At 39.8% G+C, this 12,773-nt stretch overlaps 1 protein-coding gene across 1 annotated transcript in view; it reads right to left on the reverse strand.

Moving 5' to 3' along the window:
• Window positions 1–1,397: 1,397 nt before the first annotated feature.
• The window catches only part of LOC130743306 (linoleate 9S-lipoxygenase-like), a 38,823-nt gene continuing 27,447 nt past the window's right edge, over window positions 1,398–12,773 (reverse strand). Inside the window, exons 7-9 of the mRNA XM_057595498.1 lie at window positions 4,378–4,676; window positions 3,825–4,088; window positions 1,398–2,397 (exon numbers count right to left, since the gene is read on the reverse strand). Coding sequence (XP_057451481.1) covers window positions 1,641–2,397; window positions 3,825–4,088; window positions 4,378–4,676 — 1,320 coding nt within the window. The 3' untranslated portion in view covers window positions 1,398–1,640. The remainder of the gene's footprint in view (window positions 2,398–3,824; window positions 4,089–4,377; window positions 4,677–12,773) is intronic.

Here is a 12,773-nt window from a genome sequence, read left to right on the forward strand (position 1 = left end):
AAAGTCGGTGTAAAACTATTTTACCCGATAAGTTGCTTTTTGCATCGAATGTCGGAATGGAAAACTTTCTTCTGAAGAAAGATTGAAATCATCAAGAGAAATGGGTGTACGCGTGTAGAATATTCATTTGAAGCTCTGAATAGATAAAGTCTTCATTGTCGAGAAATTCTAGGGTTTTGAAATACCAGGGTTTCGGTTTCGGCAAACTTCCGATGATTGGAATCGGACGTTCGTAGATCCTAGAGTTTCGCCTCGAAACGATTTTGATATATGGAAAAAGAGAAGTTCTAACATTTCTCTGAAGATTTTTGGAATTAACTTCCGTCGTGCCTAAAAGTGAAAATTAGCTATATACTAGGGTTTCTGACCTAGGTTTAAGCGTAAAACGTTCGTGCTATAACTTTTATCGATCATAATGAAATCCTTGAACTTTTCCTGAACTTTCTCCTTCATAAATATATTTCATTTAATAAACTTTCGTTCAGGTTTCCCTTCACATTACATCAACCCTAATCGTAAATGGTAATCTCTTCCACTTATTCTAAGCTTAAAATCTTGGGTCTTACAAAATCGAAGCTTTCTTTTTCACCAGATCGAAACCTCTTTTCTAAAACATTACTTTGAATATCGAAGAATGCCTCAAGAACGCTTTAAAGTAAAACATCATTTTCAAAAAAATTTCCTTGATTACTCAATCAAATGAGCATCTTTTCTGGTTGGAAGATCAGTTTTCACCGCAACAACATAGCATACTAAGAATGAACGGCATCACTTTGATCAAGGATGAAAACAATGCAAAAAAATAAAAGAAAGAATAGAAAATGAATTGAATAATAAGAGAGAGAGAGAGAGAGAGAGAGAGAGCTCACATGTAATAAGAGAAGAGAGAAGAGCTCTTGGTGTGAGAAAAACAAATGACCAAAATGCTCTCTATTTATAGTGAAAGATTGAAGCAAAGCATTAAATGCATTTCTTTCACCCAATGGCTAACCCAAACCCTCGACCACCTTCAACCCAACCTAGGGCTTCGAGGGCTTCTTCCTTCCTCATGATTTGATTCTCAAATTTTGGCTTGATTTTGTTATTAAATTCATTTAAAACCCTATTTTTTAGGAGTTAATAAACTAGCCATTTAAGGACTTAAATAAAAGATTTTGTTTTTGTATCAGCCCTCACAAAATCTTTTCATCAAGAATCAAGTCAAGGAGAAATCCCATGATTCACTCCCATTTGAAATAGACTCATCGCCGTTGTCGGGGTATCGACGCTCAGATATTACTAAGGTCTAATGTCGCCTACATCAAACACTTACCCTCACATAAGCATTATTTAACACATATATCACCAATAATTCCATAGAAAAATAATAATTATTATTATTTAAATAATAGGCCCTAAACCACTTCTTACACTCATCAATTCTTATCCATACATGAAATCTCTACTTTGATCAATACAAATGGCATACATAAGGTTAATGTGTTACCATGGGATGACGAAAGAGTTGTGTTATATGATAGTGAATTGAATTTGTGTGAATTTGTTTCTTTTTGTTCTACTTTACATAAATTCAAATCTTCTTTCTTGAAGGTGGCATATATGTCAGTGCCTACAAATCAAATTGATATGCTATCATAGTATTATGTATTCCTCTTCTTATGATTCAATCTTCTTGACCCACAACTAGACCTCTCAGGGTGGTACAAAAGAGTGTTGTCAATTTTCACTGGGCCACGCCTATTCTTAAGCTTGGGGTCTCTGTTTCTCTGCAAGATCCTTGTTTGAATCTCTTTCAATGCTTCTTTAAATTCAGCAAATCTATTCTGAATAATCTCACTGTCTACCCAACCAGGTGATGGCATGCAACCCAAGTAAAATTCATCACAAGTGTGCCTTGAGAGAATCTCTACTAATGCCACCCATAGACTCATCTCAAACCTTTCAGGCATCATCTTGAGGAAAAACCTATCAGGGTCCTTGAGGAACTCTCCAAACTCAATTGTTCCTTCCCGTGGAACAAACTTCCTGCATACTGTGGGATGGTTAACATTGTATCGATGTTGTTGGTTGTAGTTTATAGCTGAGTGGCGCGCCGAAGAAACCCATATGAGAGTTGTTAAGGCTTCTACAAGGTTTGAGAGAGTTGTCATTTGGTACCACCATGTTTCACTTTGTTTGTCACCATGGCCGAGAGTTCGAATCTCTGACCACCAAGCTTGGAGTTCCACATCGGACCTGATGGTGTCGTCGTCTTTGTAGAAGAATACGCAGAAGTCCTTGACCCATTCTTTGATGGCAACCCATATCTCAATTCCATCAATGGCATAGGGGTAGTCCAACATGAGAAGCTGAATCCCAGCAGGGTTATTTTCGTCTGGGTCTTCTACAGCCATGCCCCTGCAAAATCAGTTGATCTTCTTGCATTAGCACATGTTACTGTTAGTATATATGATTTGATTTCTCTAGAGAGATCATATTTATCACGGTTAATTATAAAATCAATGGTTGAGATTGTAATGCAAGTCTAGTTTTTGAAATTTCAATTTTTTATCTAATTAATTGTTATATATAATTACTTTGTGAAACATTCATTTTAGAAGGGGAAAATCTATGTATTTCATGAGTCCTATGTTGGAGCGCTTAGAGAGTTAGAGCTATGTTTGCATCAACTGAAAGACACATAACAAAATAAAATAAAATGGAATTATATTAGTTTCCCTTGTTTAGATTTGCTTATTATGTTTTCTTTCTTTCTAATTTTTGAGTATATGATGTAACATGCCTCATCTGGACTTAACTTTTGGGCCCAACATTCGGCCTAAGTAGTGTGGCGACAATGACCCAGTAAGCAACGACTCAGCCCACTCAGCTGAGGCCTTATCACACATTTGAATATTCAAGTCGAGGCATGATGAGATTGAATCAAATCTTAACTCCCTCAACATCTTTTCTCCTAATAGCTTGATTATCATCAGAAAAACATGATATCTCTTTAAATCTTGATCTTCACCACATAATAGGAAATCTCCTTCATCACAACCAAAACAAATATGGTTCTGTTAGGGTTTAGTTTATTTTAGAAGGTAATCTTGTATTTGAGGTTATGTTATCTTTTAGATTAAGAGTATCATCTATTTTAAGAGTTATCTTTTATTTTGGTTAGTATATCTTCTTTATTTCTTATGGATTAAGTTTATCTTATCATCATTAGTTTACTATAAGTAAGAGTACCATCCTTAGATTAGAAAGTTGTAAATGGATTTTCCCTTAGAAGCTTAGAAGCGTTTCACCCTTATTAAGACGGTTATGCTTCTTGTGACTTTTTAATTTTAAATAATATCGGTTTCTTATTAAAAAAAACCAAAAACAAATAATCTTTTATCCTTATTTCTCCTTCTTAGCATGTTAGGATTTACCGATCCTAACAGTTTCTATCACTTATAAAAGCTTTATCATCAGCTACAAATAAAAGGCCGCCCTACACAATCTTGGTAACTGACACGCTGCATGAGAATTTACTACTTAAACATCGGAGTTCCTTATCCAATTCATTTAACTTTCTATTAGATGCCCTCCAAGAATGATAAACACCACTTTTTTTCTTTTGAAATTGAAAAACACCACATTATAAACAACTCTTAATGCACAAGCATAACAATCTTCAAAAGATCAAATGCTAACACACATATCTAACGAGTCTACAAGCCCAAATAATATATATAGCCGAGTGTAAACAATGTCACCACTCACCGCCATGTCATGGTAACACCAACTAGAATGAAAGATTCCATGAAAATTTAATGTATCGTAAGTGTCTCATGTACCTTTTGAGTAGATCAGCAGGAAGTCCTTGTTCATTCAATTTCCACTCCTTGTAGAGGTCGCAGGATATTTGCATACAGATTTCACCAGGGAATAGTATTCTCTCCAGAATTCCTCCAGCATTTATAAGAATATGCCTTGACAAAGCATTTATGTGTAGACTGTCCTTGAAATGAGGGTTCAATATCCGGTGGATTGGATGCATAACACTTAGCCGTCTTTTGGTGGCAATAATAAATGGTTCAACAACAGCATGAGTATGTAACCTGCAAAAGTTTTCATTCCAGAATATTTAAAGGAAACAAATGTCATTCTAGTAGACAGCATGTTATTTTCTCTTCTTAGTTATTCCATTTCCTATTATTTAGTTTATCATCTGCATTATTTAATTTCTCCATGATTCTTTGTTTATGACAAAAACATTTCTATAGTTTTTTAAGATACTTAGCTTGCACCTTAATTTAGCTATCAGAAAAGTGCTAAGGAACTTTGTCAAGTAAAAAAATGTGATATAGGCTCTAGAACTTTTGTGATTGCAGATAGATTTGAACTTACCAGTGACTAATTAGTTGATGGTAAACAGCGTTATTAGCTAAAACATGAGCTTTAGCAAGCTGCCAAAGTGCGGCTTGAGTTCCCTGCTTCGCGGGAAGGAAAATCCTTTGGTTTTCATAACCCAGAGATGAGCCTGGCAAACTAAGTTCTATCGTCAGTGGCTTGAGCATGCCATCACTCCTTAAGAACAGAAGTGTCCTCGATGCATAAGCACACGCCCCGTTCGCATTGATTCTGTTCAAATATGGCATGAGATAGTCATGGTGCTCCACCATGAATATTCTTCCCTGTTCCAGTGCCTGGCACAGATTTTTGATGAAAGGAAAAGAAATGAATAAGATACTCAATCGTAGATGACATGAGATAGATTGTTGTTAATATATATTTAGAATTTGTTAGGCCTAATTCTATCCCAAAAGCTAGTTTCGAAGTGAGGGTTGCTCTATTCTTTTTAAACACTTATTTGGCTTTTGTATCCTAGTAGTATAGTTTTTTTTGGAAATTACAGCTTTGGGGTATTTTTTCTTTTATTTACCAATCTAGTATAAATCGCCACTGTTACTAGCGATTCTATTTATTTTTTAAAATTTTTTTAAAGAATCATCAATAGCATTGGCGTTTTCAATTTTTTTTTTCGTTTTTTATATAAATCGCCAACCATGTTGGCGTTTTCTTATTTTTTATTTTTGTTTTTCTGACAATCGCCAACTATGTTGGCGTTTCTTACCTTTTTGTTTTTTTAAATCACCCACACGTTTTTTTAATTTTTTTTTAAATTAGTAATTAAAATGGTATTTAATCAATTGATACTCACACACAATTGTCTTATTACTCACTTTTGCAGCACTTTAATCATAAAATTTGAACCGATATTTAAAGATAAACATATACATTACATAGTTTAGTTGGGGATGAAGAGTATCGGACTATTGGCCATCTTACTCAGGTCTCAATTGCATGCTTAGGCGAGAACTTGCCAGTAGACCAAATAATTTATTATCAAAGTGCTGGAAAAAAAATCAATTGTGTGTGAGCATCAATTGATTAAATACCATTTTAATTACTAATTTAAAAAAAATTTAAAAAACGTGTGGGCGATTTAAAAAAATATATAAAGGTAAAAAAATATAAGAAAACGCCAACATGGTTGGCGATTTATATAAAAAATGAAAAAAAAATAAATAGAATCGCCACTGACAATTGCGATTTATACTAGATTGGTAAATAAATAAAAAAGTACCCCAAAATTGTAATTTCCAAAAAAAAAACTATACTACTAGGGTACAAAAGTCCACTTATTTAGCCTCTTATGTGGGACTTCTCAACACAAGTGAAAAACAAAAAATTCAGAAAGCTTTGTTAGGGTTGTATATATTAGGGATTTAGTTTATTTTAATTTAGGAGTATGCATGTCTTTTGGTTTTACTGTCAATTTTTATTTTAGGTGTTTATATTTTATTTTGAGTACATCTTTTATTGAGATATGATATTTTATTAGGAGTCATATTTTATTAGGATTGTATTTTGTTAGAAGTCTCACATTGAGTAGAGATAAAGCATAGATAGCTTTTATAAGGGTAGTGCAAACCTTAACTCTTGAGCTAACTTTTGCAGTTGGGTATAGGCCTCCCAATTTCTAATATGATATCTAGGGATGTCAATGGGTACGGGTAGGCATGATAGCATATACCCACCACCCGCTCCACATGTAAAAATTTATACCCATACCCGCTCCATACCCACATGGATATCCATTAAGTGGGTTTTAATCGGATTTTAAAATATCCGTGGATATTCATGGGCACCCGAAACCCATGAACATAAATGAATTCACATATATTTGTTCAAAAGAAAATTATATTAAAAATAAAATTTAAGATTGAACTTTACTGTCAATCAATGTGTAAAGGAAAATACTTATTTTCTACCATTTTTTGGGTCTAAGGGCTTCTTTTTACCATTACCATTGTATAAGTTTACTTGAAAGATAACTATAACTCACACATATTCATTAGATATTAGACTTAATAAACATCTATGTATATTTATAAAAGATATTTAGTATTTTATACATCGGGTGGGTATCCATGAGTATGGATACATCAATATCCGTACCCGCCCCATTAATAAATGGATAGTGGAAATATCCATTAAATAAATCCATGGATACCCGTGGGCGCGGGTAAATTTACCCATAGTGGGTTTTTATCCGCGGGTATCCACGGGTGTGAGCCTATCCTAGATCCATTTGTTGTTTGTTGTGGAGACCTCCAATATTTGAGTCACTCGTTGTTGTTGATTCAACGTTCCAGTTTGTTCAGTCTTAGACGTGAGGGGGTGTGTAAGAAGTCTCACATTGGTTAGAGATAGAGCATAGATAGCCTTTGGAAGGTTATACTCTCTCTCTCTCTCTCTCTAAGTGCAATCTCTCTACTATAGAGACTATACCCTCTCTCAATGTTCATGGCAAGAACATTTGGCGCCGTCTGTGGGGAACCGTAAACTTTCTACTCTGGATCACGTGGACTGATTGCACAGTTGAACAAGTAGAAAAGGTTGTGATCGTTATTGGATTTCTTGATTTTGAAGGAATTTCTTGATTCTCAGCGTTCTTAGAGCAATCTTCGATGGAAGTTCGCGGCCGAAGACGACGTGTTCAGTCGGAGCCGGTGTAGCGTAGGGAGGTGCGGCGAGAGCAACCGGCTCCACCGCCACCTCCACTTTCTCCGCCTCCTCCGCCGCAGTTGACTGTTACTCAGAAGGACTGGCGACGAATGATGTGCAGCGTTGATAATATTTGGCAACATAATGATTATCTTTAGGAGCAACTCGATTTCGTTCGCCATGAGCAACAGGATGAAGGCGCTCGCGAGGCGGAAGCGGTTGCTGAGTTTGAGCCTTTCTCGACGGAAGTGCGGGAAGTTGCTATTCCGGACAATATGAAGAACCTAGTGTTGGAATCTTACAGCGGCAGAATGTAAGACCCTGTTTTGATGAATATTACATAATTAAATATTAATTGCGTGATTCAGTAATACAGTTACAGTAGTTACTGTTTTACCTTGTGTGATCCGACGGTAACTGCAGAGTTATTGTTTTTGCATCTTTGGGTGACTTAGGTGGCTTTATGTGTTGTTGTTATTTCTTTGATTTAATAATCAATAAAGTCTTGCATGATTTGAAATATTACGTAAAGGTGATTGGTGATATGCATGTGTGCACGAGATGTGAATTTTTGTGATATTTGCCCTTGCATGGGTGTGTGTCACGTGTGATGGGGCTTGAGTGAGGAAAGTTTTTATCATTTTTAGTTGATTATATATTAGCCCTTTGTTTAATTATTCTTAAAATAATCAAGAGTTGACTAGGGTCATTTATGGAGGAATTTGAAGTGGTGATGGATTCTAATTTAGGAAGATTTCAATCAAGGAGTTGATTGAGCATTAATTTGAAATGAAGACCCTAGGGACAAGAGAGGGAGGGGACGACCAAGAGGGAAGAGGAGGAGGCTAGGTTTAGTTTTGTGAAGCCTAGGTGGATCTTATAGATAGATGATAGGTAAAGCCAAGGAGAACCCTAGCCACCACAATTTCATAACACACAAGAATTGAGAGAGAACTAGAGGGAAAGGGAGAGAGGGCCATGAGCTATAGTAAGCAAGGAAGACTTGATCAACCTTGAGGAGGAACAAAGTGAAGCTCTTGATCACCAAGGAGGAGTGGCTGAACCTTGCTCTAGGAGAAAGACCGTTAGATCCAATCAAGGTGAGGGGATCACTTCCTAGGATAGGTCCTTTACCTTTGATGTCATTATTTTGTATGCTTATTTTTTATGTATGAGTTGTATGATAACATGATCTTGAGAGATAACATGCCTTGTATGATCCTTGCATGGTTTGTGTTGGAAGTAATGATCTTTTCTCTATTTCATGAAAAGCAAGCATGATCTTGTGTGGTGTGTGCAATATATGTGTGGCCAAGAGGCCTATATGATATTTGGCCTTGGATTTGTCAAATTTCCCTTCTTGAACACGTGTGATTCAATTGTGATGACCAGATCTAGTATGATACCTTTCTTTGTCTTGCAATCGAATTAGATCCAGTATGAATGATGAGCTATGTTAATTTGGGGTAAATGATTTGGAATCATGAGAGCATGTATGGAAAGGAGGGCTGGCCGTGAGGCTCTATGAGGGTTTTGGTTGATTTTTGTCTTGCCTATCTTTCCTTGATACATGAGCATGTGAAATGAGGTTTGGGCTAAGAGATCATTGTTTTTGGAAGCATGATACATCTCTGTTAATCAATATAAGTTCAGATCTTGTGATATATGTTGAGTATGTGATGATGGTCGAACCATATAAGTGTGTATAACATGATGTTCTTTATTTTTCCCTCATGCCACGTTAGTTGTTGTGGGTGAATAATGCATTGATGGTTGTTTCATGAATTTTTACCTCTACTGTGAACTGAGTATTGTGATGTTAGAGATCTACGTTTTGACTCATGATAATTGTTCAAGATCTAGAAAGTGCTTAACTTTAGAGCCTTAAACTAGTGATGTGAAGTGATTCGCTTGCAAAAAGGACGATGTGAATCATGGAACGTAGTTCTAAGTGTAGACTATGGACCATGAGAACGATGGGCCGTTAGAGATTAAAACGATTAACTTGCACGCGAGGGAGAATGTGTCCTTTGTGGCCCATTAGATGGTGGTTAATCCACTAAGACTCGTAGGTGTCGTGACCTATGAGCAGACTGGTGGGTGTCTGTGACCCATGAGGTTGTGAGCTATGCTCACTTGTTCATCTGTGGATGAATGTGATTGGAGATTGTTTTATTGCTGGGCTAGAGTGCGAATTTGGTTTCGAACTATCTCAATTATTGTTCTATCATGAGAACATTGAATGGGGTAGAGTACCCAAAGTGTGAGGAAAACAGTATGAATGTTTTAGAGAGAGAAACTCTAACTACTAGAGAGAGACAATAACTGAATTTCAATCTGAATATTTCTCAAATGAGCTAAGAGTCCTTTACAATTGGTGTTCCCCTCTTATTTATAGAGGCAGAGTTGGGCTTTCGCGCCTTTAATCTATCTAAATGGGCCAGTGGGCCTCGGGGAGAGAGGCCCAAGTCCCTGGCGCACTCCCTGTATGAGGTTAGTGCTGGGGTCTCGCCCAGTCCACAAGTCCACAAGACACCGAGCTCGAAGCATGAGAACTAAGTGTGTCTTCAAGCAGAATAGCTAAGGCGTGCGCCGTAAGAAACTAACCAATGCTAGAACCTAAAGTTTTTAATAAAATGAAGAACAGTAGCCAACATGGCTTAGAGAATAAAGTATTTAAGATCTATACATTCTAGACTTTTTGCTGCGTCACCTCCTTCCGGGCGAACAGAGTCCACAAGTAGTCTTATGGCAATAGCTTTTGGCGCGCTCGCCCCATCGTAGCTATGTACGTGTTTTGATCTGCAGCACTTAGACACGTGTTGAGCGCTGAGGTAGTGTTAAGGTCAGCAAATCCCTAGAATCCCAACTACTATCTCTGAAACGTCCCCTCCAATCTTCGTGAAGCCTGTCGTCCCGAATTTGGGCCAATAAGCTTTAACTGTGGTAACTTTTCATTTAATGCATCCTTTCCATTTCCCAAAATCCCGCAACTGCCATCATACCATTTTCGGACGTCATGGGGCACGATTCCCCACTTTTCATCCATGTCTTTCAACAACGTCCCTTAGCCTCTCGACACACGTTTCCTTTCAAACGTCACTTCCCGCTTAAAAAGGTGTTGATTTCTTGCTTCCCGCTCCTTACGCGAACTTTCTTCACGATTCATCGCTTTGGCTTTTTGCGACTTTCTGCTCATCACCTCCTTTTCCAGCAAACCCTCGCACACCAGAGTAACCTTCACCCCTCGTACCCCTTTCACAATGACACCAAAACGTCAGACCAAAAACCCTAAGCGCAAAGTTACTATCGCCACCCCTCTGCGATGCGTTCCTCCTGTCGTCTCGCCCCCTCTGGGAGGGGTTCCTTTCTAAGAAGAAGAAATCATTGGCTTTTGAACGAAGACCTGGGAATCGCTGAAAACCCCCGCCATAAGGGCTTTGCCCGCCGGGACGATGCCTAACCAACGGACCAGCATAGAGAAGAAGTCATCCATTTGGGAAATTTCTTCAGAATCGGGCGGATTTTGCCACGTAAAACCCCTTGACAATCTTATGTATTACGGTGTCTGCACAGCCTCCGAACGCCCTTGGATCCGTCCTCAAGACAGTTACGTGGGTGCTGGCCATTTCTTCTATGTGTACGGGTATATGTTCACGAGCTTGGGCATCAAATTTCCTTTTTCCCCTTTCATTTGCTCCGTGCTCCGTAGCATCAATGTTGCCCCTAGCCAACTTCATCCCAATAGTTGGGCTTTTCTGCGATGCTTCGAGATCCTTTGCGACGCGATTCAGCAAGATCCTGAACCTTCCCACTTATTTTATTTCTATCGCGTGTCTGCTCCACCGTCGCCACCGCGCAGCTGGGTTTCCCTGGAAGCCAGAGAGGGTCGCCAGCGTTTTAACCCTTTCTGGCCCACCATTACTGTTGACTTGGCTCGAAAGTTCTTCAGGGTCGTGGTATCCCACGTGTATCCCGAGCTTTTCACCCACAGGGATGGCACTGCTCGCTTTCCCCTTTACAGGACCCAGGAAGTGTGCCAAGTAATTGACCCGCCCGGGGACTCCCTGACCCCAGAAGACAAAGCTGTCATCGATTTCCTGGCCAGACTTCCGTTTTAGATTGTGCCCGCGTGATTGGTAAATCCTTCTTCCCTATTTATTTCGTGTTTTTCGTTTCCTGCCAGCTTATCCTTGCCCTCCTTGCCTTAGGACAATTACATCACGCCAACGGGGAGCTTCTGGCCTCCTTTAAGAAGAGGAGAAATGTCTCGTTTTCCCCACGGGTGAATTTGAAGGGCGACAAGACATCTCTGGTGAAGATCCAGGCAAGTGGGAAACGACCTATTGGCGAGGAAGACCCTTGCCCTTCCCCAAAGAGACTGCACTCCGCACCTGCTGCATCGTCCTCTAGTAAGGAAGATTCCAATCCCAAGTTGAACCAACCTGGTGAACCTTCGAAGGTGATCCCGGCTCCTTCGCCGAACGTCCAGAGCAATTTAGTTGACAGACCCTTCTCCTCTTCAACGGTTGCCCCGTCGTCCCTTGGTCAAAGCTCAGCGCCTCCTGCCAGTGCTCCACCGTTCCCACCAGGTCGCGCCGCCATCCCGTCCCTAACTATGGCACCAGCTCAAGTGGTGAGGATGGATGAGGTAGCGAGGCGGTATGGCCTAGATAAAGTTTCAGAAGGTGCATTGGCGACAATTCTCCACGCCTTTCATTGCTACAACCGGTCCGCCCAGGATGCCGATGGATTGCGATCAGAAGTGGCTCGCCTCCGCGCTCTTAAATCTAAACTATCCGAAGAACGCGAGGCGCTTCATGCTCAACTGATTGCCAAAGAAATCTCCTTCTCCCAAGAGCGGGCCGAGCAGGCCAGCCGCGCGGCGGTGAGCCTAGAGTTCCGAGATAAGAGAATTTCCGATTTGGAAAAAGCCCTGGCGGAGCTACGACATGAGGTGCAACTGGAAGCTAACGCGAAGGCAGACATTGTAGCTTCCAAAGATCAAGCCCTTTATTTGTTGGAGGTTGACCTTGAAGACCTTCGCCATGAACTGGCGAAGAGAGACGAGGCCTTATCCTCGGCGAAGACTCAAGCCCAACTTGACGCGAAGGCCTTGGAGGAGAAGATGACATCAGATGCTGTTGCGAATGCCGTTTTCGAGCGAGGCCGTGGCTTTTTCCTCGCTAAAGCCCAAGTTGAACACCTCCACCCACTAATCGACCTTCGCCAGATGGGGGCGTTCAAAAATATTACCCCCTCAGGATTGGTTGGGACCGAGGATCCCCCAAGCTTCGTCGCCGAGCGTTTCCTGACTGAAGAAGATGTAGAGCAATAGGTCAATTCTGTACCGATAATTTGTTCCCTTGCTGTCTTAAATGAGAATTCCAAAATCTTTTTGCATCTTATAGCTATTTCTCCTTTCCTCCCCCCCCTCCTTTTTTTTTGAACAATTTTATGTCCTTCTTCTCCGCCGATGCCGTTCTCGTTACAAACTCTGGGCATGGATACCCCGCCAAGGATGCTCCGTGCTGCAAATTATGCGAGTTGTTTTCCCAGAAAACCCTGACGTTTGCTTAAGTGCTTCTTTCCAGATTCCAACGGTTATTGTTGACCACCGGCCATGAATACTTAAGCCTTTATTGCGAGTCGCTCCTTTTCTAAGAAAAAACTCCTCGAGAAACTGCTCCAGCAAAAACTTCCGGAGACTGAACCGGGCTTATAAATAAGAA

The sequence above is a fragment of the Lotus japonicus genome, chromosome 3 (genome assembly GCF_012489685.1).
Source record: "Lotus japonicus ecotype B-129 chromosome 3, LjGifu_v1.2".
Taxonomy (NCBI): Eukaryota; Viridiplantae; Streptophyta; class Magnoliopsida; order Fabales; family Fabaceae; genus Lotus; species Lotus japonicus.